This window comes from Puntigrus tetrazona, chromosome 20 (assembly GCF_018831695.1).
Source record: "Puntigrus tetrazona isolate hp1 chromosome 20, ASM1883169v1, whole genome shotgun sequence".
NCBI classification, from domain to species: Eukaryota; Metazoa; Chordata; class Actinopteri; order Cypriniformes; family Cyprinidae; genus Puntigrus; species Puntigrus tetrazona.
The window spans coordinates 19066137-19092433 of record NC_056718.1 but is presented as its reverse complement, the minus strand read 5'-3'; the positions used below and the strand labels follow the sequence as shown (position 1 = coordinate 19092433).

Here is a 26297-nt window from a genome sequence, read left to right as displayed (position 1 = left end):
CAGTAGAGGTAGATGCGAGCCCAGCAAGACCTGCATGGCATATGGTGAAAAATCTGTTCTTCGCTGTTATTAAGTGGCTCTCAGGCTGCCTTCAGCCAAGGCATACCCAGTAAGCCATGGCAGACAAAGAGTACTGTTCTTGCAGAGCTGACGCATTTTGATCCAGTTGAGCACTGTAGGGCAGCCCACCCTCTGATAGTCCATTATAATTAGAACACTTTGTCGTCATCTTGCTGTACACTGATGGTTTCATAAATTGCAAACTGCCAAGTGCACTTTTTTAGCAGAGTGTAAAAATATTTAGCGTGCTGTTTACAGTATACTGTATATACACAGTACTATGCAAAGCCATATTAAATGTTCTTTTTCAAATGCTCTAATAATTAGGATTTGTTTTTTGTTTTATGAACAGGAGTTTTTCTATTATTGGCTGTGTGTTTTAAGCAACACACATTTATATACATACGTACAAAAAAAAAAAAATCTAGAGAGGTAAGTGATTAGACAAAATTTGCATTTGTAACCACTACTTCCAATGTTTCCCCTCAGAAAAATTGGCCAATAACTCTTAAAGACCTTTGCCTGAGCCCAATTATCTAAATATAGCCTTAAAATCTTTTCGGTATTTCAGGTTGCAGTTGACCAACGTGTGTTTTTCTGGTTGCGTAATTACTGTGATTCAGCTCAAAAATAACATAATTATCTTCTGCCAAACCTTTAATTAGTTTTGTTGTCTTATCTAATTCGTATGCTCCATAAGTGGTTTCATGGATTTATCAGAACAGTTAAAATGCTGATGTACAGATTGTCACATTTGAGAAATTAAAAGCATCCATGAACTCGCTAGCAGCATTAGTGGATGGATGTAGAGGGATGTATACAGGTGCTATTTTCATTTCACTATTAGTTTGAATTATGATATAATTTGTTCTGTTCTTCATAGAAGCTTAATATGCCCAGTTATTATAGACTACCGTTATGGTACAATTATTATTATTTCTGTTTTGCCATTCTTGATGCTTGTTAGCCTCTGATTATCATTCACTTTAATTGTGCAAAAAAGTGTTTTTATTTCAGGTCAGTGAAAAAAAGCCACATAACTGAGAACTTCTAAAGATTATTTAAAAAAAACGTCAAACAAATTAGTGGCCCCAAGGCTGTAGTAAACCTTCATTAGATTTGAAAAGTTCAAGAAGTTCTTAGTATAAAGCATACAAAATCGGTACCTGACAAGCTCTGGTGATATCTGGGATCGAAATGATCGCTGACACCCTCTCGAGAGCAACTTCCTATAAAAAGTCACCACCTCTCCATTAGAGCTGTCTGGAACAGTCACCCAACGGGCCCGTGTGGAACAGCATTCACTCTGTAATCAAAGGTAAAATGTGTGGTTTTCAGTAAGAAAGTGACTCAGATTGAAAAAAATAAAAATGACACCAAGCTTATTTTATTCTATGCATCCGGCTCCCAGGTTTCCAGCTGGGATAATCAGCAATAAATCACATTTAATTTCCCTGAGAATGTGTGTCCAAGCCCGGGTCTAGAACATGAGACAGGATGTGGTAGACCTGTGTTAGCAGCACTTTCAGTAAGACTACCATGTGCTTGTACATTATGTTTCACTTTGGAGAGAAGAAAGCATTAGCACTTCCTGACCCATGACAAGTTGATTTTTGCATTTATTTACAGTACATTGTTTCTGACAAGCAGCTAATGGTTTGTCATTATTTATGATCCTTTAAAAAAAACTTAGTAATTACTCAGAAGTTCAAACTAAAATCCAAAAACCCAGCATAAAGAATCTAATCTCAGGAAATTGCAAAAGACTTAGGTTGTATTTGTAATGTATTATTGCTTATTTTACAAAAGTAGTACAGTTAATGTAAAGCATAATGTACAGTTAGCCAGTCATCTTTTTACTTAAAATAAACTGTTGCTGTATATGTATACAAATTAAAGAAAGAATGTGCCTTTAAATAAGTAATTAAAAGTAACTAAAATAAGTAATAAGTAACATTATGTTAACATTCTGTAAAATTGAAAGTCAACGAATAGCTAAATAATATGGGCCATGACAGCAAGTAGTGAGACCTATAGGTTACATAACATAAACATAGTTACCACAGTAAATGTACATATTTACCTAAATGGTTTATGCCCACTGCAATTCATGCGGGCATTAACCGAACCAGCTTTTATGTAAGATTGGGCTTTCATAATAGTATAGGCAAAACACTGAAGCTGTGTGTCTGACTCTGAAGTGCTGCTTTGCGCGGGAATCTCTCACCTTACCTCTATAAACAGGAAAACGCGAGACGACCTTTTTTTATCCGTTGTGCTGACTAACACAAAACATGGTCGTCGAGTCGGGAAAAACACTTTAAAATGTACTCATTTTCGTTTAATTAAGATACCAACCTTTTACAATTTACCGTAGTTTGAACGCTTCCTCCAAACTCCACATCTGAACACTAGGTGGAGTCATAGAGTACCTTTTTTTCTATTAAATCTGACCAATCGACAATTGAATGAGTGAATAAGCTTAATGAGTGTATTATGTCTGACCTGAATGTGTTTCTAGCTGTCTACCACAGTGACCCTCAACCTGTGCGTGTTTATGTTACACACTGTGGTCGGAAGTGTTCACACGTTATTCTTTGTTACACTTTAAATTTGTTATAATGTATATTATTATTAATAATATTATTTTGATATTTTCATTACTATTAATATAATCCACATATATTCCAAGCTTTGGCAACATTGTATATATTCGCAGTCGTGCCAATAAAGCAATTTTGAATTTGAATTTGTAGGAAAAGATGTTACGTTCATTGTCCATGCCTATAATCCGAAATTGTTGTTTGCTTTTAATAATAATTTTTTTGCAGTATTTTTATGTGTATGCAAAAATGACTTATGAAACTGAAATGAATTAATTTCAATACAACAATGAAATTCTTTACCAATATAATTTCATTTTGTGTGTGTGTTGATATTAAAGTTAAAATTTAGCATAACTGTACATATTATAACATACCCAAGATCTGAGACTCTTATTATTCTTACAGGGATGTGAAATTTTTCTACAAGGCAAATTAACAAGTAATTGTTGATCATTGATTACTGATGCGTATCTCAGCAGGTAACATGGTTGAATCCTGCAAAAAAAAAAAAAAAAAAAAAAAAAAAAAAATATATATATATATATATATATATATATATATAAATAAATAAATATATATATATATATATATATATATATATATATATATATATATATATATATATATATATATATATATATATATATATATATATTTATTTATTTATTTTTTTTGCAGGATTCAACCACGTTACCTGCTGAGGTATGCATCAGTAATCAATGATCAACAATTACTCTAATATATTTATATATATTAGAGGCGTAAAGGGGGATGTGCAGCTGAGGGTCAGTGAAAGTCCAGGGAAGTGTGTAAAACGCTGTACCTGTGCATATGGTTTTCAGGAGCAAAAGTATTTTAAGAGATAGTCAGCTTAATCATTGTTTTCTTTCAATAATATTTTACTTTTAATGCATTTGCACGCTCCAGGATGGATAATCATGAACAGATTTTTTCAGCTTGCTTGGCAAGCTAACAACAATTCTGTTGAAAAGTTTATAAAGCTTTCTTCTCGTATAGAGGTCAGTGTTCTGTGAAAACAGAAAAGTTATTGATTTACTGATTGATTTAGTCAGCGATTTTGCATGCAGTTTGACACTTCGAGCAGTTTAGCCAAAATCTCACTGTTTTATTATTTTAACAAACACTTACTCAGCACGTGTACATTGCTACAAAAGATACAATTATTTTTTTTATCAAATGAAAAGATAAAGTGTTAATGTAACGTGATAATGGGATAACGAAGATTGGCACAAAGAATTCAAAAACATTTTCCTTGCACTGTCATCCTCTGCCAAAGATAAGGCCTGCAATATTCTGAATAAAAGAAAAAAATTACACTTAGATTTACTCTAAAGTATCAGCCGAAGTTGCATATACAGCAGTAGGACTGTGTCCCATATTCACAGTTCAATTTCAGAAACATGAGCACTTTTTTTTTTTTCATATGGTCTGTCTAACTGTTCATTATGTCTCTCCCACAGCTGCAGGAAGAAGCCGTTTGGAGCTCTGAAGTTCTCCTTCCTCCTCCACAGCACCTCACCTCACAGATCTAATTGCTGTAGCCAGGGGCTCTGTGACCAAATATGTTGTTTTGTGTTGTGCCCAGCCTTTAATTATCTCTCCTGAATGCAAAACTAAGCCTAATCTGGACTAATGAGAAGTCAAAAAGTGAGCTAAATAGAACTATGGGTGGGAAAAAATAACCCAACCCCTGTGGTGCTGTATAGAATACATCACTTTGCCCCCCTTGTGATTAAATGACAGGCCCCATTGAAGACCATTCTCAACAACTTTCACGCCACAGTTCATATCTCGTAGCTTGTTTGCGCAGCGCTCGTGGCACAGGAATTTTCACCAATTTTGAGATGAATATGGAAGGAATTGGCAAAAATGAGAGCGAGAACTGTCTTTGTAGTGCAGAAAATGTTTAGAGGAACCCTCCACAGTTAAGAGAGTCTGGCACGCAGATGCTTATATTGAGATGTTTCAATTGGCTTTTTATTGTTTTAATTAAGATGGAGGTTTACCACAATGGGCTTCCCTTGGCTTGGGAAAAAGACCTGGTCTGTCTAGGTTTTCTACTTTGAAAAAGATGGGTTTCCTCTCCAGCCTGTAGTTTTGACTTTGTTCTTCAAGCCTCCATTCCTAACATAGCATCAGGAAGGAAAAAATAAAAGTGCGCAAAAATTCCAGAGAGATGCCAGCTCACCCATGAAGTGCAACTCAATTTATCCTGTTATAATCTGTGATGTACGTCGGATCGTGTTGAAAGCACTTTGATGGAAACAGACAATGTTGAAATCCCTTCTTTCACAAATGTTTCCACTGGATTTAGGGCATTTATCCAAACATATAGTACAATCTCTCCCCCCTCTCTCTCTCCCGCTGACATTCACATACAATGAGTCTTGTCAAACACCTGTCCTTAGCATTGTGAAGAACAACTTGGCAGGCTGATCCAAAGAGGGAGATGGGGGGAGGAGGGTGTGGTGGGCTGGAGGTGTCTAGAGAGTGGCAGAAGTTTCTGAGTAACTCCACAACCTGCTCTCTCTCCCCTCACAGCTTTCCTCTCTTCCTGTGGATAGACATCCAGGAGACAGGCTTGCCAATTAATATACTGAGCATCTTTAGAAAGAAACATTATGGATTTTTCCTTCTTATTCTTAATAAGTGTGGTTGTTTTCATATTGGAACAACAAGGTATGACTATCATCTTTCTTATATATTCATATTTATATGCAGTTTGTATATGAAAAAAGAAAGGAATTCTATCTGACATAAGATTTTATCTAGCAAAAGCCAACTTTGTTCAAAGTTCATTATCAGATTCTCTCTGGTTTGTTCTTTGCATTTGAACTGTATTTTCAGATCAGATATATATTCTTGTAATTAAAAAATTAATGCATTTTTAAATAACATTTATGCATTGTAATTTTTTAATAATTCATACTGATCCTGCATGTATGACGTTGTTTGTTCTATGGACCATTTAGGAAAAATGGTTTGGTTGCCAATATTATCTTATTATCTTATCTTATCTTCTTTTGTGTTTGATACAAGTTGTAGATTATGACAGAAATACTTTGACACAAAGTATTGATTGTGACTGGTGTTATATAACCACCGGTGTACTATAATAGAAATCTATCAATTTGAGTACATTTTTTTGTTAATAGATTTCTATGTTAATTTATCACAATATGCAATTTGTTGCACAATAGTAGATTAAACTGTTGAATTGGGGTTAAATGTGGCGTAAAGTGCTGCTTAATCCATTTGAGCATGTGAGTGTGTAAACTCCCCATGTGTAGGCCATCTACTATTTCTATGGACCACAGAACATGTAACATCCTTCATGGTGGTGCAAAAGCAGCGACACTTGCCTCAGAATGGTCTAGCGTTTATGCTGTGGGTAGGCTTAATTTAAATAGCATGCAGAGATCATAACCAGAGCAATCTGTCTATGTAAACAGTTCAAGCAATGAGAAATTTCAGAAACTTTGACTCTGATCACTTCTTTGTTTTAACAAGAGAACTTTTCTTGAATCATGACATGGTTACGAATTGGCTCACAAATTTTTAACATAACAGAAAGGTTTGTTGTTGAGCTCTCTAGTTTCAGAATGGGATATACAGGTATGTAGTGCAAAACACTAGGATATTAGGCTAGAAAAATATACTGTGTAGCAAAGTATTGTTGTTGCAGTTAATTGCTTGGAAGTTTCAAGGCAGTCTCCTACAGGACAGAAGTGATCACAGCTTTGAATTTTAATAACTGCGGTCAAACTACTTGGGGTTAGTAAAGGTTTACTTTCTTCTTGCTAACCTGTTGCTGTTTCTTTGAGTGATATGGTCTGGTTCACTGTTGGTGGTTATGATTTTACATAATCCCTTGCTTGTCTTTTACAATTCTATGCTGATCCACCTTGGCAGCCTTCTTTTTCTTCAGGGCACGGGTCAGAAAATTAAATTTTTCTTGAGAAAACAAACTGTCCTGAGAGGTGCTACAGAACTCTCCTTAGTATCATTCCAGTCATACCATCTAGTATCATGCCAGTATCGAATTAATGAAGTCTAGTCTGATAAAATATTACAGGGATAAAGAAAACTTTCTCACGATTTTGGGCAGGATGGTATAAAGTCAGTTGTATGCGAATTATGTCAGACATTTTAATCAAACATTCCAATGGATTTGTCACGAATTCCAAAGCTGCTCACTGTGATTAATTATCCTGACCTGATACATGAAAACTAACCCCAATGCTCCACCGGGTAACCTCAACTGACGCCTTCAGGATGTGGATGACAACTGATTTCCAGCCAAGTCGGACCAATTGTTGTGTATTCCACATCAAACTTCTATGGTTAGACCCCCATGGTCTTGTTATAGTGATGGATCACTGTGATCACTCCCAGATCACTTTCCACATAACCCGGGCATGCAATTTCATCCTTTTCTATAAAGCCTTACAGCCTCAGGCCTTGTTTGCTTGACTGAGCACCTTAGAAGTCATTCTGGTTACTGGGGTCCTGCTAATACCCCTCTTCCATGTATCCTGAACAAAACTTGCAGTCTAAATTCATCCGTCTTGCGTCAAGAAAGAATTTATTACCTAACTTTTGCAGCAACCGAAAGTTGCCTGATGTATTTGTTCTTTTCCTTTGAGATCTGTTTGTCTGTTGAAGACTTACCATGTTGCAGATGAGCGCGAGATCTGTTTTTGATTCAACTTTTAAAACCCCAACCATCGGAAGCTGTAGTGGTGGTTTGCTTTGTAGCATCTACACGTGCTGCTGGAATCCTAGAGGCATAAAATGCGGTTGGCCACAGAATCGTATTTGCTGTCTTCTTTAAACATGGACCACATGGGCCACTTGGCTTTTTATTCACCGCAACCTTAATGAAGCTCAACCATAAGACATTTTGTTTTTAGTTTTTCTTCATTTTTCTTCTGTTGTCAACATGGTTTGATCATTATTAATGCTGCTGCATGGCAATTCACTTCTGAACCGATAATCTGTGAGATCAAAGCTACATGAAAACAGGATTTGTACGCGAATCCTCAGGATTAAAACAAAGCAGACCTCGAAGACACAACAGGGCTGAATTGTTTAGACAGCAGCAGCAGCTTAGACATGTTATGTCTCACATCATCAAGTGAAGACTAATATTTTGACAAATTTTGAGGATTTGTTTCAGGTGTAACACATCAAAGCAAAAAGTCTTAGGCTTAGGCTGAAAATGGGGATTTGTGAATTGCTGTATTAAGCTTTCTGAAGGCTGCATTGATAGTGTTAAAATATAGTAAAATCGTGAAATATTATTACAATTCAAAATAGCTGCTTTTTGTTTTAATATATTTTAAAACGTAATTTATACCTGTGATGGAAAATTTTTGAATTTTTGACAATTATTCCAGGCTTCAGAGTCAAACGATCATACAAAAATCTTTAGAACATTTATACATCAATTTGGTGCACAAAAACATTTCTATTAAAGTCTAAACATTACTATTAAAGTTTTAAGATTCTTCAATGAATAGAACAGAATTAGAAAAATTTTAAGATTTCATCATTTTAAATCCTTTGTAATACTGTCTTTATTGATATATATATATATATATATATATATATATATATATATATATATATATATATATATATATATATATATATATATATATATATATATATATATATATATATATATATATTATATATATATATTTCTTTTCACCTGTTATTTAAAGTTCTTTTTTTTCTATCTGTCAGTCCCAGGGTCCCATGCAAACAGTCATCCATCTGTGAATGCTACTCCACACACTCATCATCGCGAAAGACGCTGTTCCTGTGAAAATCTGAAGGACAAAGAATGTGTGTACTTCTGCCACATAGGAATTGTATGGGTCGATACGCCCAGGTACATTAAAAAAATTGATTTGTGAATGTATTTTTGGTAGAGAGAGATTTGAGATCTACTGTATGGGGGACTGATGCTGGTAACCTGTGTCTGGTTGTATTTAAGTGTGTGGTCTCATTAATGTGGCCCACGCATGGAGACCTGAGGACAGGCAGACTGCCTTTGGTGAAAAACAACTCAGAAACCAAATGATTGAGAGTCTGGCTCTTGGGAAGTGAAATAATTGTGAGGTCTTTTATATCTGAAACAAATAGGAATCTACTGTACTGGTCAAAATGCAAATTCAAAGAAGCACAAGACTTTGAGTTCTGTTCATGAATTTAAGAGTTTTACATTGTGTATAAAACTTACATTAATATAGGCTACAGTATATTTGGTGCAGAACTCTAAAGTTCTAAATTAGTTATTATTAAATTGGATTGTTAAAATCAATGTTAAAAATGGAAAGGTTTAATAAAATATGCACTGTTCTCTCAGTCAGGTCATTCCCTATGGTGTGGGTTCACTACAAATGCGTCTAAGACGAGATGTGGAACGATGCCAGTGCACAGACAAGAAAGATACAACGTGTGTGCGGTTTTGCTCTTACTTGGATCTCCAGCAAGAGTGAGTGTCATTATTCATTTCACTTTATTTGACACACATTGCAGCAGTAGTGTTGTATTTCACCGATACACTGCCTGGCATCTTTTGCAGGGATAAAAACGCTTCAGTCAGAAGACACCATCCCAGAAACTACAAGGAACGATACAAGTCTAGATTCCCCCGGAGACTGAGGAATCACAAACCAATACAAACAACTTGAGAGAAATTAAAAAAAGCTATGTAGTAACATACTGTATATTACTATTTGGGCAGCAAGCCTGGCCATACATCTGAACATGTGTGCTGTGAATGGTTTACGAACTACAGTATTAGACATCATTTCTATTACTTTGGCTTGTCATGAAATGCTAGCATCTCAATAGTGACAGTGTAGGAGTGATACTGTATATTATCTAGTATTTTGTAGAATACTGTAAAACTGTATTGCTTCTTATTGGTGTGTAATATATATTGTTTGATGTTTCCAATTTTGTTTCATTATGGTGACTTCATTTGGATATTTATTGAGAACAACAGTGGCTTATGGGCACTTTATGTTTGACATTAAACATATAAGTTGGCCTTGTATAAAGATTTTTCTGATTAGGAGGGTATTGGCAAAAGAAAGATTGTATGTTGAGTTTTATTTTTTAGCTTTGGAATAATTATAAAAAAAAAAAATTATAAATACCTCTCTAGTACTCAGACAAACAGCGAAAAGTTATTAGTGGATTTGATTTTTCAGACAATTGGAACAAATTGTAATCTAACAAATGAACTGAATATTTATTGTAATGTGAAATGGCAAATAATAAAATAAAAACCTAGTCATCTGTGAACTTTTTCCTGACATATAATGCAATATGGCTGACGTGTACAATTTTGGTTTTGGAAAATTGCTTACTGTACAACAATGAGAGTGAGGTTAAATATGTACAGAAGCAAAAAAACAACTTCAGAGAGGTATAGTGTGAGAGAAACCGATAAAACTGTCATTGTGCCCAGAGATCAAACAGGAGTCTCATCATGGGAGAGGGTAATGGCAAAGCTAAATGTTTCCACTGTGCTAGAGGCTAGCAATTTTCTGAATAGCTGCACTCGCTCTTTCTTTTGCTGTTGTTGTTTTCCATGAGGTGATGTGTAAAGCCTTTTTGGTGTAAACCAATATTGTTGCTTGGTCTGGTTTCTGAGTGATCACATATTGAAGGATCAACCATGCAGTTAAGGTGAATAGTAGTGGTCCTACATCTTTATATAAGGCCGGCTATTTATCTCCATTCATTTTTGGCATCATCAGGAATGCTGGTTTACCTCACAGGAAGCCTTTCACAAGAAACTTCTGGAAGGAATTTGTGGTGCTCTCATTTACTACCGGGACAAAGGAACAAACACTCTCTATTCCTGTCCCCCCTGTTTCAGTCAGACGCATCGAGCCAGCCACTAACCACATTGTTAGGTTCTGGGAAACACCCTGAAAAAACCCAACAAATGATTAAAAGTAAGCTAAAAACAGATCATTAAGATTATCAAGATATGGCTGCATCACATACTGTGTATAAATCTTAAAGGTGTAGTTAATCCAAAAATGAAAATTCTGTCATTGATTACCCACCCTCGCGTGGTTCCAAACCCATAAGACCTTAGTACATCTTCAGAACACAAATTAAGATATTATGAAATCTGAGAGCTTTCTGACCCTGCATAGACACAAGACCCTGCAACACAAGGCCCAGAAAGGTAGCAAGGACATCGATAAAATAGTCCATGTGACTATTTGCAAAACTTGTGTTGAAGACTGATATGGAAAAGAGAAATTGTTTAATAAAGGTATTTTTGTTTTCTTTGTGCACAAAAGAGTACTTGTAGTTTCATGAAAGGAACCACTGATGTGACATGGATTATTTTAATAATGTCCTTACTTCCTTTCTGGGCCTTGGAACTTGGTGCTTGCATTACTTTCTATGTAGGGTCAGACAGTTCATCAAAAAATCTTAATTTGAATTTCTGAAGATGAACAAAAGTCCCAGTGGTTTGGAAAGACATGATTAATATAATTAATGACAGAATTTTCATTTTTAATATATCATGATAATAGGGCACCTTTTTTATATTGTTTGGGAAGTTAACTAGGCTAAACACAGAATGTCCCCCTAACATTACTACAACCTGCTTGGTTATTTTCCTTTAATTGTTTTTACATCAAATAATAATGTTCTATGAACATTTGCAACCATAAAGTAACGTTCCAAGAAAATAACCTTCAGAACATTCTCTAAAAAAAGAACCTGGAATGTTGTAAGAACATTTAGAAATTACATTTTTCATGTGAATGTTATAATAGTAAAACGTTTGGTTGAATACAGACAGTTTCTAAGGCATCCAATGTTTTTAAGATTTTTCACCATAAGCAGAAAACGGTTACTGTTCAAGAATGACAAGATCGGTTTTAAGTGCATTTAATATGCAGGATGTCACATTTTCATAAAGCATCCATAACCGCTATACAATGATGATCTACACTGATGACCAGAGCAAACTGAACAGCCCCCTGTGAGCATTTCCTTTGCCGACATTTTCTTGAATGAAACATAAAAATCTCTTAAAAGCATTTAAAATAAATACCAAGTCAAAACAGTCATTAAACTACAGCAATAGGAAGATTTGCATATTTTAGATTTGGTGTATAGCTGTTGTTTTCCATCCCATCGTCAAATAGCAAAGATCTGACCTTGATGTCCTGCCCTTCTATTAGGGCAGTTTTATGAAACTGCATGCACTGGAACAACTGAACAATGAACACACTGTAAAAAAAACTAACATTTTCTGTAACATGTTAATCAGTAGTAGATCATGTGAAGACTAAAATAGAGAGCATTTAAATAATGACAAAATAGAAGTATTAAAGGTTCACTAATTTACATTAAAAATGCACGTAAGGTAAAGAAAGCTAAATCAAGGCAAAATTCACAAGCATGAAAATTCAAGCTCCAACCGTACTTGTTCTTTCAGTCCCGAACTCAAGGAACTAACTAGTACTCCTCATGTTTTGCCAGCCAGTCTTTGGTTGTAAATTGGTCCCATTTTTTTCTGCTGCAGCAAGCATTTATGCATTTATATATACAAAAAACGAAAACAAAGTAATGTGCAAAAAAAGTATGCAAAACCGTAATTAGAAAAAGCACAAATAGTAAAATATATTATGAATATTTACAGATCACAAAGTCAGTATAAGCTGAATATCACAGTATGTCAATTCCACACTTTCATAGCTTGCCCTCTCTACAGGGTTATGCGTTTCTTTACTCAAGTCGTGGAGGATGGAAGGGTTCGGAGGATTAACTCAATATGTAGCGCAGTCTTTACACGCAAGGTAAGTCTGTGGGACAGAACGGGGCTCCGTCTCAGCCTCCTCTCACTAGAATTTAGTGCTGTTGCTAAAGCTGTCTGACATGATAATGTTTTTGTAGAAGTTGTCCGAGCGCACGGAGCAGTAGCCCTTTACCTTGTCCAGGACCTGGTGGACGGGGAGGATGGACGAGGAAGCCTCTCCGTCGGAAGGGCTGCATTTAGGACTGCTCTGATTGGAGAAACTTTTACCTGCGAATATGCCACAGTGGTTGATTGGAGGGCTGAGGGAATGCACTTACAAGCATTGATGTCAAAGTCTCTTTAAATTTGGCTAAAAAGGTGATGATGACAAATGGCACCCAATTGAAACTATTTTTTAAACATACAGCATTGGCTGCTTCAAAAGAAACAGGTCTGTTTTGTCATATTAGTTTCCAATTCATTCAACTGTATCAGGGGTGAGTCATTATCGGTTCATGCCATTCTGTTGAATTTCCATGCCTTTGTGCATTCTTAGGCAAAACATTCCACACATGCACTTTCGGTCCCCTTTAATAGCACTATATTATTTTTTAATTTTTGTGTGCAGTGATTGTTTTTTAATGTGCAATAAATTGAACAGATTATTATTCCCTGTTATGAGGCTCCAGAAAGTTGCTGAAGAATAACGCAAAAAAAATGATTTCAACCTAGACTTATGTCCCCATGTTCCATGCTAGAAAAATCATTATTTGATGATGATGTGGATATTTGCACAACCAAAAACTAAAAACAAAGGTCTCAGTATAAGAGTGAATATTACTTCACAGTACACATATTGTATAATACTGGCAAAAACCTACTTTGAGAACTTATCAGTAAAATGAAGTCAAAATTTTATAAATATATATATTAATATATATATTATAAATATATATATATATATATATACACAAAATATATATTAATAATTGGTCAAGAACATAAATATTCGATTTTGGAAAATGACTAGAAGGTGCAAGATTATAACAGTAAAATACAATAGAAACAATACTAAAATTGTACATTGTATACATGTAAAATGTCAAATTTGTGAAATTTGAACTTAATGCATATAATTAATTTCATTTCTTAATTAAAAACAGCAAAACAGGATAAACTAATAAAAAAGAAAGGGTGTCGATATAAGCTTTTTTTCACAATACAAAATGTGTAATAATGACAAAAAAAGATCTAGAGAAAGAAACAAATGTAAAAAAAAAATCCTTCACCTAATAAAAATTACATAATATATTTCAACTAATTTAGTTGAATTTCTTTCACTAGAAATTAAGAATAATCAGTTGAATAATAATTTATCAAATAAAAAATAGACTAGAGCTATACTAAGTGAACTTTGAAATAACTTTTGTATTTTTAGATAAATTACACAATTTTGCTCAATTCAGTGCAACAGCACAGTATTCGCTTCATCTCAGCATATATCCAAAAATAACAAGCCTACTACTCTGAAATCCTAAACATCTCAGTATTTCAATGATAAAACTCTGCTGTGGATGACAGCATCTCTGTTGTTAAGTGCATTATTAGTGTCAAGTGCATTTAATCTATCCTCTGCATGGCCAGCATGTAGAGTGATCCTGCTGTGGGGATGAAGTGGTTACTGTGTATGGTTTTAAACATTTTAGTGTCAGCAGTGCAAGCTGGGTATTTTCTCCTGCGGGAACATTAACACTACCGAATGAAAAAAGAACAAAACAAAGGAGACAAATAAAAACAGCCCACCGTGAGAAACATTAGTCTCAAACAGAGTGCAAATGACATTCAGAACTCCTAAAAGACACTAAAGCTTGTCGATGTCTATTGAAAGACCGGGTGGGAGTCAGGTCTATAATGTATTTATGTGTATTTATTCAGTTAGAGGTGTTTCCTGGTATTGCATCATCGTGCTAGCAACTTTATTTGCTATTTAACTGACAATGACAACCAGCAGCAGTGTGCTTTCTAGTTCTTGAATGTCACTCCACAACTTGGATTCAATCCAACAGGCAACTATTCCACCATAAAACATCACAACAGATCGTAATGTTTCCAAAAAGGTAATGTCATATTAAGGGTCAAATAGGAGTTAGCAGCGAGTTAGGCTAGGTATTACGTCTAGGGCCGCTGGATTGAATTCAGTCTATCCCAAAAGGGGAAGCTGATCACATGAATAGAGGAAAGCAGTGTGAACTCAAGCTGGCTTGCGTGGTTTTACCTCAGGAAGTCTCTCCACGGCATTATTGCAGGGTACTATCTATACCACAAACATAAATACAGACACACAGCACCACTGAGTCCAGACGTACAGTCACACAAAAAGTAACACAGTAGAGCAAAGCAGAAAATAACACAAGGCATGAAGGGTAATATCCTTACTAAAAATAGTCAAGCATTACACATCAAAGCAATACATTAGTCAGAACACGCTAAAGACAACTTTTAGAGCTCTATTTTTGGCATCGAATACCCGTTTTAATCCGAAACCTTTGATGCGTGGTGTTTGTTAAAGTAAACAGACCTTTAAAGGCTTTTTTAATAATTCATAAACACTACTGATCAAAAGTTTGGGGTTGGCAAGACAAATTTCCAAATGCATACTATGGGAGCATTTATTTGAATTAAAAGTAAAAATTGTATTGTGAAATGATATTGCAATCTTTTCTATTTGTATTACACTATAAAAATATAAAATAATAGTAATCATATAAAAATACTTAATTGGTGCTCGGTAAAATATATGTAATAAAAAATATATTTATAATGTCGTACTGGACACTATGATTTATTATGAACACACTTGGGTTCAGTTGACCTATTTATTAATTACATAAAGATTTTTGTTTGCTCTTGTTTTAATGTAATAGTTAATGCATCAAAGGGTTATGTAAACCAGACAACTGTGGCCTATGCAATACACATCATTACTCTTATGCTTACCTGTATTACTGTGCCTGGAAAAGGGGTTTAATGTGGCTTTGGCCTTAGACGTCCAGTTGGCTGTAGTGGAGCCAAACGAACTGGAGGAGAGGGATTTTCCCAGGTTATCAGAACTCACTTTCTTGGTGTTATTAGTGGCAGTCTTGCTCCAGTCTGCAAAATATGGTTAAATGTTATTCATACATACAGTTAGACAGGTGAATGCCATGCATAAAGATACAGTACAAGACAAACCCAGGAAGTTTCCATCTTAAATATAAGACAACTTTCTAAAGGAAAGTTGTACAGGACTGGCATTCGAAAAATAGGCAACTTCACATCTCATTTTATAAGATTTAACTGCAAATAAAGCCCAGCTAAGGCCTCTCATGCTTCTACATTTTATTAACAATAGTTATGTGATACTTGAGGCAAAAAAAGTCTCCAAAGCTGGGCTTTACTGAAACACACATTCTGAGTGCAACAAAAGTCTCAGGAATTCAGCACCTAAAGATGTAGTCACAGCACAGTCCACTATGCCTATGAAAAAGAAATGATATAAAAAAATGAGGCAAACCCCTAATACTAACTAAATGTACCTGAGTTATCTGCCAAGCGGAACTTTCCACAGCACAAGTACCTCCTCCATTGCTTCTGTACATTTTCTTTCAGGGCACAGTGGAACACAAATATGAATAATCCTGTTGAAAACAAATTACACTCCTTAATCTTTTCTGATTACAAACCCTTAAGCTATTTTCAATCGAGTAGTCGCATTTCACGTTTAATAAGCAAAATCAAAGCGACCTCTAGCGGGTCGCATACAGAACTACACTATTAAACGGTATGCCTCCAGCTGGCCGAAATAGCTCAGTTGGGAGAGCGTTAGACTGAAGATCTAAAGGTCCCTGGTTCGATCCCGGGTTTCGGCAAAGTGTGGTGCTAAAAGCAACTTTTATGTTTTTGACTCTAAAAGCTCTGTTAACATTAATTTTATTACAAAAAGTAAATAAAGTGAGTTAATAATATTTTTTCAGGTATTTCAATGCCAACAAAATTCACTTCTGACATGTATTTATACGTATTATAGAAGGTAAAAATACTTTATGTAAAAATAGGAAATTAATGAAATCATGTCCATAATCAACTGATTCCAGTCTTTTAATGTACAGTTAAAATGCAATGTTATAAACCAACCTTGTAGGGAGTTGAAAATGGAGAAGAGGTACATGAAGGCCAGGCTGGCTGGACCCCAGGCAAAAAAAGCAAAGCCCCATGTCATGCCCAGCAAGAAAGTGAGGCTGACCACACTGCGCAGGTTACGCAAGATCTCCTCTCGAAGTGTTCGGTTGCTGCGCTTGCCATTACGCCCGCAGATCTGGATCATGACCACGATGAACATGGCAACATTCATCAGGAAAATCATGGAAAAGTAGCCCACGCATGTCACGTAGAATACCACCGGACTATGAATCCAACAGCTACAGAAAGAAAGACCAGGAAAACCAACAGCATGAGAATAAGGAACTAAAATAGTCTACTTCTTTCAAAAATACCTGTAAGTTCGACCAAGCTTACAATTCTGTGCCATGTCCATTCTCTCCTTTTCCATAATAGTTTTTTCCATAAGAATTTTTGCCCGCAGCCAACACAATGCCAACAATAGAAGCAGGGACACCTGAAAACACAGTCAGATCTTCTTACTATTATATTCAACATTTCTTCAGAATGCTCTTGAACAGTGGGTACAAAAAAATCAACTGGATATCGAAATGAAAAACTACTTAATTTAGCACATACCCCATCCCACCAGGCAAAACTTGAGGATGTATCGCCGTATGTAGGTGTTAAAGACCTTGACCAAGGCAATGTACATGTGGATGGACTCTAAGCCCATCCAGGTGAAGGAAGTGAGAAGGAAAAAATGCAGAAAAACAGCCACCGTCACACACAATCCCTCAATGTCGTATGAGGCCAACCAGCCATCCAGGAGAAACACCATGTTGAGGAAGAGCAGTGATGTGCTGAGATTCATCAGAATCTTAGATGGATAGTCTCGCCGCAGCTTCCTAAAGATTTATAGAAAAGAAAACAAGAATCTTTCTAATTCCATTCCACCTTTACCTATTTACCAATCATTCTGGAGATTTTTTTTCATCTTTTTCGAAGAAAACAAGCTCACTGCATATATTTGTTCAAAATACAGCAATAAAATATTTTTTTTGACAACAATAATTCAGAAATTATTATAAAATGCTGATTTGTTGCCCAAGAAGCAGTTCTTATTATCAAAGCTGAAAATAGTTGTGCTGCAGATAGTATATTCAAATAAATTTAAATAGACTTTTTTTTAGTAACAATTTTAGTTTGTACTTTCTCTTTTAGTTAATTTAATATGTCCTTGTTAAAGACAAGTATAAATATTTTATTCCAAATCAGAAAAATTGGATGCTAGTAACATGCAGAGCAAAATGGTAAATAATTAGTGCTTGAAGAGGAAGGTTGGTCATTAATTTGGGCAAAGCTGTAGACATTCTTTAAGAATTTTAATAGTTGGTAATGGAAAGCTAAATGTATTATTTCGCAATGTGTCTTATAAAATGAAAATGTGGGTAAGAAAATGTAACTAGCTGTAACTGTTTTTCCATTACGAAGAAGCATAGATCAAAGATGGACTATTTTCCTTCTCTAGTCAGATGTTGAAGGACACTCACTCAAACGCGATGTATGTGAGAAGTGTTGCTGCAGAAAAAATGGCTGAAATGCCGCAGCCAATGTAGGTAATAAAGGTTAGAACCCTGTTGTTCTTCTCATCTATCTGCGCAGAAGCTCCAGAGATGTCCTAAAAGACAAAAGTGAGGATAATCAATAATGACACTGAGCAGAAATGCAAGAGCCTCATTAGTGTTCAATTATCAGAGATAATTCTTAAACTATGAAAAACCAGATAATAGATAAGGATGTCTTTCCTCAAATGAATTCTTACAGTTAAAAAAGCTGTTAAAAATTATAATCGCTGTTGTATTATACCTGTGAATAAAACAATACCACTGATATTGTTTGTAAAATGCTTCTATATATTTAAATCACACACCGGTGCAACATGAATAAAGTGCACCTTTAGCATGCAAAGCCTTGATAGATTCAATTCCACATTACAGCGAAGCCTCTTTATTAGCTACTTGCCAACTATTGGCCCTGTCTGTTTCAGGGATGGTTAGCCTCTGATGACATATACGGCGCATCAACGTTGCTTCAGTCTGCCATATTGGCTTAATACATGAAACCACTCTGTTGGGTCATTTTGTTGCCAATCCCACAAATCTCACCATTAGAATGCCAAAGTGTGTGAGGTGATTACACAAGCAGACGGTCCTGTTGCTGTTGGACTCTGGACTGACCTCGCAGCCTTCACTGCTCCAGCCCCCTGTGCGATCTAATGGAGACAAATGGATATTAGATGAATACTGTAAGTCTATACGTACAGCCTCCTATGGGACCGTTTTAATGCTTAAACAGTGGCCAAATAAATAATTTATTTTACCCTCATTTTGGAGGCTGAAATCCCAAAACACACATAGACGCTTAGGCACTCTCTGGAGGACAAACAGACACATTAAGATGTGTTAGACACCATTGTTCCAGCTAGCCATTGTTTTCCATTTTGAAAGAAAACGAGTGCAGTGAAACCTCACTGACGGGAAGGTTAAATTAATAAAATGAAAAATATATCACCAAATGCATTTATCAAATATGGCAATACGTTACATTTTCAATCAATCAAAAAAGCTGAATACCTGGTACTCCAGATGGGCAATCTCAATTTTGACAGGATCCTGCAGGTTTTTGATTGTAAAGTTGCCAACACTGCTAGCCACCACATAGCTCTTCAAGGACATGCCGTTACTTTGCTGATCCTGTGAAAACATGAAACAGATTTTCAGGAAAAATCTGCTAATGCTAGTTTTAGGGAGAGTAAGAAGCATAAAAATTATACCTTAATTTTAAGTATGGACAGAACATATCACTTTTGTTAGCTATTAGTAAGTGACCAAAGATGCATTCAATAAATACGAAACATATCATTAGATACATACATTAAATCATTAGATACATTAATATAAAATTCATGACCTTTAGTTCACATGCTTGGGAATGTTTTTTTTTAAATACAAACAGCAGTATTCTAAATACAACTGTTTTTTATTTTAATACAATTCAAAATTTATTTCTGTGATGGCAACGACACATTTTCAGCAGTCATTCCGGTCTTTAGTGTTACGTGATATTTCAGAAATATTGTTTAAATTGTTTAGGTGCTTAAGAATCTGTGTTATACTTTTTCACTATTCTTTAAATAATACATTTTAAAAGCAATATTTTTTAACAATGCAAAAGACTAACCAATTTAACACATTCTTGCTCAATAAAGGTTAATTTCTTCTTAAAAAAATCTTAGTGACCCCAAACAAGTTTAAAAGGTAGTGTATGTTGCAAATTTTAAAGCAAAATTTAGAGTTTAGTTAGTTTACTTAGCACAGAGAAAACGTCCAGATATTCATTACCGTACCATGAATGATCCAAAGCGCTATTAACAGAAATATCAATGAGAACTGTCAATATTATATTATTCTTCTGTCCTTTAATTAAAGCCACATGTTAATATGAGAATAGACCACAGAATAATTAATTAACAGAAAAATATACACTATAAAAATATTGTTCTCACCTGAAAAAGTCCTGTCTTGCTGAAGAACATGAAGTGTATTCTGGACACTCTTTGTGAATTACTCAAGTTCTGCAGTAATGTTGGAGGTAGAGTGACCACAGCCAAAGCATTCTGGGCTTCTGACTCAAAATCAATCTGCAGAGAAAAAGTTACTTATATTGTGTGATAATGTGTGTATTAAGGGTATAAGACTACGAGTTTACCTGCATTTAAAGAGGTTACATCGCCCTCTGCCAGAACAAAGTGGTAATGAAACCGGGTAGTCTCAGAATAACCAATTTTGCACTCTTGGAGCTTAAAAATGTTTTAGACCATGAAACAGGGCCTTCTGGTGATAATATAAACTGTTGCTAGGCTAATTAGTATTTTTTATTCTGTAAATCTTCTTAAAAAAAACATTGATTTAACTAACTATAAACATACAAAATGGCACAAGTATGTAAAAAACGTATGTTAAAAACAGAAAAAAAACAGAAAATCCAATTAAATACTTGCAAAAATATACATTCTGACACTCGTGCCCAGAGAAGAGAAAAATGTGTCAATGTCTGAGTCACTCTCAAACTGTACAATGTTGCTCTTTCCTCCCACAACTTTCCAGGAAATGTTGGCTCTTAATCAATGGGTGCAACCTCTGGGCATGGTCCATACACGTCACCTCTCATTACACTGCTTTAATTGCTAAAGATTACTTTAAAACCTCACTGCTAAAATGTTTGGGCAGCCAAAAATACAGCTAAAATGTTTGGGCAGCCTTACTGAGGAAGTCTTAAGCAAATTCTGTGCGCGGGACATGTTCAAATATACATGCATAACCAGAAATGGACCCCATCAAGCTAAAAACAAAACAAAAAAACAAACACACTCACGCCCTTGTACAAAGACATGTGAAATGTCACATCAAAAGACACATAGCAGAGAGGTGAACATTTACCTGAGGGTCCGTTGTGTTTGTGGCTATAAACGCGCTGAAAGTGGTCCCATTAAAATTGCTGATGTTGAGAGCAGAAACTCCGACAGCCAGATATTTGGATGTGATGGTTAGTAAGGGTCCATCAAACTCAATTTTCTGCATCAGTTTATCCACTGCTCTGAGAGCTCTGAACATGTCGATACAAAAACAAGAGGCTCAGATGAGATTAAAATAATATCCAGACTGGACATACCAAGAAGACTCGCAATTGAAACTAAAACATTTGGATAAGATACAGACATTTCTGAGAGATTCAGGCAATGTAGTGTAAAAATGATAATGTAATATTGAACCATATATAGCCATTTAAAAGGTTCTCTACAGTGTAAAGGTTATTATTCTTTGGGGGACCAAAACAGTGCAGTGGAGATGACAACTTGATGTTTAGTCAAGATACTTATTTCAATGTATTCAAAAATTCATGCAAACTATTGCCTCAATATTATAACTTCTGAAAGCACGTACGTCTCTGAGGACTCCTTTTGAGCGGCCTCTGAGGTGATCATGACGTTGGAGATGATAGTGACCACGGTGCTGGCCAGGGTGGCGTTGATTTTGGCTATGTTCACAAGCTCATTCACCTTGAAGACAACCTGTGTCACCTCCTCCTTAGAGAGCTCATTATTGGTGATGTCAGCGAGCTGCACAGCCACTTCCATTGCATTCTCTGGTGAATTTAAAATAAAAATGATTAAATCTGGTTTTGATTTCGGAGTAATGTGTTAAATGTGGATCAGAAAGTACCTTGTGAAACTGAAATGCTTGTTATATTAGTGCAGTTTCCACGGTCCGGGAGGGCCCAATATGATGTATAATTATACTGGCTAATCATACTAAAGAGTGGAAAAACAAATGCAAAATATTCAATAGATTGTCCTAACGCACCTGCTATAACATGATTACTGACTGTAACTGCTTCAATTAGTAATTCATTCCCATTTGCATCGAGATCAGAAGCTATCAGCATTAACTCACCAAGTCCTGGAGGCATTTTGCACTTTGTAAGGGAAACAGGGGACATACTGGGTGACAGTGGGTCTGCTCTCTGGCCATCTGTAGTGGAATGGGAACTCCTCGGCCTGGCAGTTTTCTGAGGTAAAACAAACACAATTAAAAGGATTCACATATAAATGTTTTTTTTAAAGAGGAACCGTGCTTCTGAAAATTTCCATCCTTCCTTAAAAGTTGCAAGGAGTATTTTTTCCTCATTAAAAGGTTTTACTCTTAAGACATGAATAATCATTTAAAAAATATGTTTACAATCACATTATGACTTTGACAACTAAAACCAGCATTTAAGAATAACACTATATAAATAATTTGTAAGAATTTATATGTTTTTTTAGCAGGGCTACTGAAATGTAACAATATTGTAGCATGCCATACCCATTAAGTTCACAACCACATCATCCAACATTAAGCCATTTCCAATTGCAGGGGCAATTCTCAATATGTTCTCAATCTCTGCTTCTGCCAGGCTTGCATCAGTGGTATTCTTATACACCAGCAGGGCCATGTAAGTTTGACTGAGAAGAATGCAACACATCATTTGCATGATCTTTTAGACATTACAAATACAAGATATTGTGAAACAAAGTTACTAAATTAAATTAGTATGAATTATACAAAAAAAAAAGTTTTACCGTATACTTGTGGCCCTTGAAGTGCTAGGTTGGAGACTAAAAAGGGGATGAGAGTGAGATTACGAACAATCTTCATTAAATGAAATAAAGTTGTTTAAATAAAACTTAAAAGTCAATGAATCCTACCTGACACTATCAACATAAACTCTGTAGATCCAGTTTTGAAAAGTTTGATTGAGCTGTAAAAACCACAGAAATGGTTTAGTTAGCAGTAATATGTTTAGTAAGATTCCAAAATCCATCAATTTATTATACATACAGTTAAAACTTTATATCCATTAATGGAGTTTTAAAAACTAATATATAAATGAAAGAATATAAATGTACCCATTGAGATATCATTGCTTTAGCATCCCTGTCTGGGGTGTTTGCTTGTTCATCAAGAACCCCTAGGGATATTCTGTAGAAAATATCCTCTGTAAAAAGGAGAATATGGTATTTTTTATATATCAATCAAAACACACTTTCCTTAAATCACTTTTTTTCTGTGTTGCATAGCAGTAGTTATGTAAAAGTAATAAAATATATCTTAGTCATTAGTAGTTGTGAAACAAGTGTATTGTCAACATAGGTCTTCTAAATCAAATTAATCCAAAGTATTGTAGAAAAGTAATTCAGTATAAGATCTGGCAGTAAATATATCCTGGTTTTAAGATCTACTGCTATGCTCCACTTCTATCACAAGATGGCTCTCATGTATCTTGAGTTGTTAGTTCTGGACTACTTTATAATGCATAACTACACCATGCCAAGACTTTCTTAGGAGACTCCTAACAACACAAAATGTAAAAAAAAAAAAAAAAAAAAAAAAAAAAAAAAATCCACAAATTCAAAATATGAGAGAGAGCTTTCTTAGATAACACACTGTATTTTCACTCTCTGCACCCCAGGCAGTCTCTCAAAATCATCACTGTGAAAATGATTAAAAGTAAGGCTGAACAGTTCAATGCAAAATAAATAATTAAATAAAGCAGTCTCCTAAGAAGGAAGAATGATACAAATCTGGATAATTACAAGAAACCTATGCACTCAATTTAAGTGAGCGAGTAAGAGCCAGTACATGAAGAGTGCTGAAACTCAATGATTGTCAGAACTGGCTACTGTTAATATCTTACTACTTCTAGTAAATCACATGGAATAAAAAAATTCAATTTGCACACCAAGACAACTGATTTTCCCCACAAATCGAAGAACGATCATTCTACGATCACCTGCTCAGAAAGTCAAGATTCAGCAATAAAAGAAGCTATCTCTCTTTCTAAGGTCTAGATTGTTATTGGAAAACATACTGTTCCCGGTTGAAAATCCACACAGACATGTAATATGAAAGGGAGCTTTACATGGACATGGGGCCAGTTCATGAGGATCTGTACTGGTCCCGTTGGTGGCACTAGTATGCACAATTCCCAAACCTGCGCTGACTCCGTCGGTTGGGGTGTCGACCGTGCCATTTGAGCGAACAAAAGACTGACCATCAATAGCTAGAGACGGATGCGTCTCGCTATCTGTGGTGGCGGGCCGAACAACGAGCGCATTGTAGCTGTGACTGGAGGGGTTTGCTGATTCATTCTTGGCCCAAAATGGCCGCTTTGTTGTTGAGGAGTGGACATGTTTAGTATCCAGCAGGTCTTCACTGTGGCTGCTTGAGATGGCCATTGATTTGGAGGGTTGGATGACTAGAACTGAGGCAAGTTCTGATGGCGTGCTGCTTGTAAAGGTGGAAAACTGATGAAAAGCAGGGTCTGGCTGGGTCTGAGATGACAGATCTGCACCAGTCATAGTCATTTGCAAAGTAGCAAATGTGGTAATTGTGGCTTCAATGTATTTGTGGGTTGGACTTACTCGACCATATGCACCAGAAATAACAAATCCATCATGATAAACCTCTCCTTTAGAATGAGAAGGAAGGACATTGCCAGGCTCTATAAAGTTAGAAATGTCCATTATCTCTGATTGATACCTGAATTTGGTTTCATAAGGTGAGGCCTCATCTGGTCCATTTTTACTTATCGAATTGAACAAAATCGTTGGAAATATTTCAGTTGATAAAATTTGCGAACTCTCAAAATTGGCTTTAAAGTAATCTGACCATGCTGACGTGACCATGCCATGTTCTGAGCCAAAGTCAAAAATGTTGTGGGAGGGCAGACTGAATGTGGGTGACACATTTATTTTCTCCACTTTCATTTGGGAATCTGAATTAAGGGGTAAAGACTGAGCACCTCTCCATTCATCTGTCAGGCCCACCACAGAACCATATGGTAATTCCGAACTTGCGCTGACAGAAATATGAGGCATATGTGACAAGTCCCTTAGATCAGCCTCTGAAGGATTAACATCGCCTTGCCTGCTTAAGCCTCTGAAAAGGGTCTCTGGCAATCTGTTTACACGCGACGGCTCTAGCACCAGAGGTAGATCTAATTTGGACTGGCTGCCCACTATTGACGTAGAAATGCCGCTCGTAATGCCTGGATACGCAGTTAGAGCACTGCAATCTGGGAATTGGCTGGAGTCAACAGCTTGTGGGTTTTCAGAGAGGATGAATTGATTGTTCATTGAGGGTAAAACCAGGTCAGCGTTGCTTTTGGCATCAGAGATAAAGAGACTTTGGGCTGAGCCAGGTGTCAGAGATGGGAAAACATCAGTGTGGGGCGAAGACGACAACAGACTCTCTCTGATGGCCTCTGTCATTAAGGAGTCACTTTGAACCCCTGCAGTAGGCATCAAATTCAGGGGCTCAATAAGAGTGGCAGTGCTGCGGGTTGAATCCATAAGCAGTCCAGCCACCGGCTTGACGCGATGAGAAGCGAGAGAGGAGATAACAAGTGTCTCTGTTGTGAGGGAATAGCTGCCTTGCAGAACGAAAGGCTCTATGAGTAAAATAGTTTGATCGGGTAGATTGTTGAAAGAGCTCTGTTGGGAGACTGATGAAAAAATGGAAGGGGTGGTATCAGTAAGACGGTACTCAGGTTCTCCGAAGCTTGTCCTGCCATAACCTTCTGCTAAAGTTCCCACCTGGTCTTGAGGAACCGTTGTAGGCTTGATGGTGGAATGTTCTACATCTTTAAAGGTGTCCTCGATAACAGTTGCCTCTGAGTGGCCCCAAGGCATAGTGCTTGTTAGCTTTATATCCACAAGTTGTGTGGGCGACTGCTCTGGCCATGCTGGTGTTTGGTCAGAGAGACTCTTGAGCTCAAGCTGAATCATTTGCACACCTGTTCCTCCCAGAGACATGGTGGGAGATGGGATAAGTGTCCAGCTGCTGTCTGTCTCCTGCTGCTCTGAGACCTGTGCTAGCTCTGACATAGCCCAGGGTAAACTAAGGTCTGACTGACTGTGTAAATGTTCCTGTTTGCTAACTGCTTGTCTCACTGGTCCAAAAGTCGTGGTGTTGACAGTAGGCACACTTTCTACCTCTAAAAAAGACATGTTATGGGGGATGGCAGTGGCCGAGCTTTCATCCAGGGAATAGGTGGAATCAAAGTCGAACAGGCTG

General features: G+C 36.2%; 2 protein-coding genes and 1 non-coding gene across 22 annotated transcripts in view; 2 read left to right on the top strand and 1 right to left on the bottom strand.

Annotated features, from left to right (window-relative positions):
- Positions 1–5248: 5248 nt before the first annotated feature.
- On the top strand, positions 5249–9889 carry si:ch211-202p1.5 (uncharacterized protein LOC103909337 homolog). The gene is made up of 4 exons (XM_043220434.1): positions 5249–5366; positions 8439–8586; positions 9064–9192; positions 9283–9889. Exons 1-4 carry the CDS (start codon positions 5309–5311, stop codon positions 9389–9391), a joined length of 444 nt encoding a protein of 147 aa, XP_043076369.1. The 5' UTR covers positions 5249–5308; the 3' UTR covers positions 9392–9889.
- A 1722-nt stretch (positions 9890–11611) lies between these two features.
- The window catches only part of adgrg6 (adhesion G protein-coupled receptor G6), a 34572-nt gene continuing 19886 nt past the window's right edge, over positions 11612–26297 (bottom strand). For 16 of the 20 annotated variants that reach the window (XM_043220271.1, XM_043220278.1, XM_043220275.1 and 13 more), the window contains 20 exons: positions 23129–23217; positions 22928–22980; positions 22802–22837; positions 22545–22684; positions 22134–22248; positions 21903–21991; positions 21624–21825; positions 21120–21285; positions 20186–20320; positions 20027–20044; positions 19254–19373; positions 19001–19052; positions 18786–18892; positions 18171–18298; positions 17257–17525; positions 17035–17134; positions 16654–16937; positions 16056–16157; positions 15478–15630; positions 11612–12768 (listed from right to left, as the gene is read on the bottom strand). In XM_043220271.1, coding sequence (XP_043076206.1) covers positions 12587–12768; positions 15478–15630; positions 16056–16157; positions 16654–16937; positions 17035–17134; positions 17257–17525; positions 18171–18298; positions 18786–18892; positions 19001–19052; positions 19254–19373; positions 20027–20044; positions 20186–20320; positions 21120–21285; positions 21624–21825; positions 21903–21991; positions 22134–22248; positions 22545–22684; positions 22802–22837; positions 22928–22980; positions 23129–23217 — 2540 coding nt within the window. In that variant the 3' untranslated portion in view covers positions 11612–12586. Of the gene's footprint in view, positions 12769–14755; positions 14795–15477; positions 15631–16055; positions 16158–16653; positions 16938–17034; positions 17135–17256; positions 17526–18170; positions 18299–18785; positions 18893–19000; positions 19053–19253; positions 19374–20026; positions 20045–20185; positions 20321–21119; positions 21286–21623; positions 21826–21902; positions 21992–22133; positions 22249–22544; positions 22685–22801; positions 22838–22927; positions 22981–23128; positions 23218–26297 lie in introns of all 20 variants that reach the window. The other 4 variants (XM_043220272.1, XM_043220292.1, XM_043220291.1 and 1 more) reach the window with 2 other exon arrangements.
- On the top strand, positions 16316–16388 carry trnaf-gaa. Its single transcript has one exon. It is a non-coding gene; the product is annotated as a tRNA-Phe (tRNA).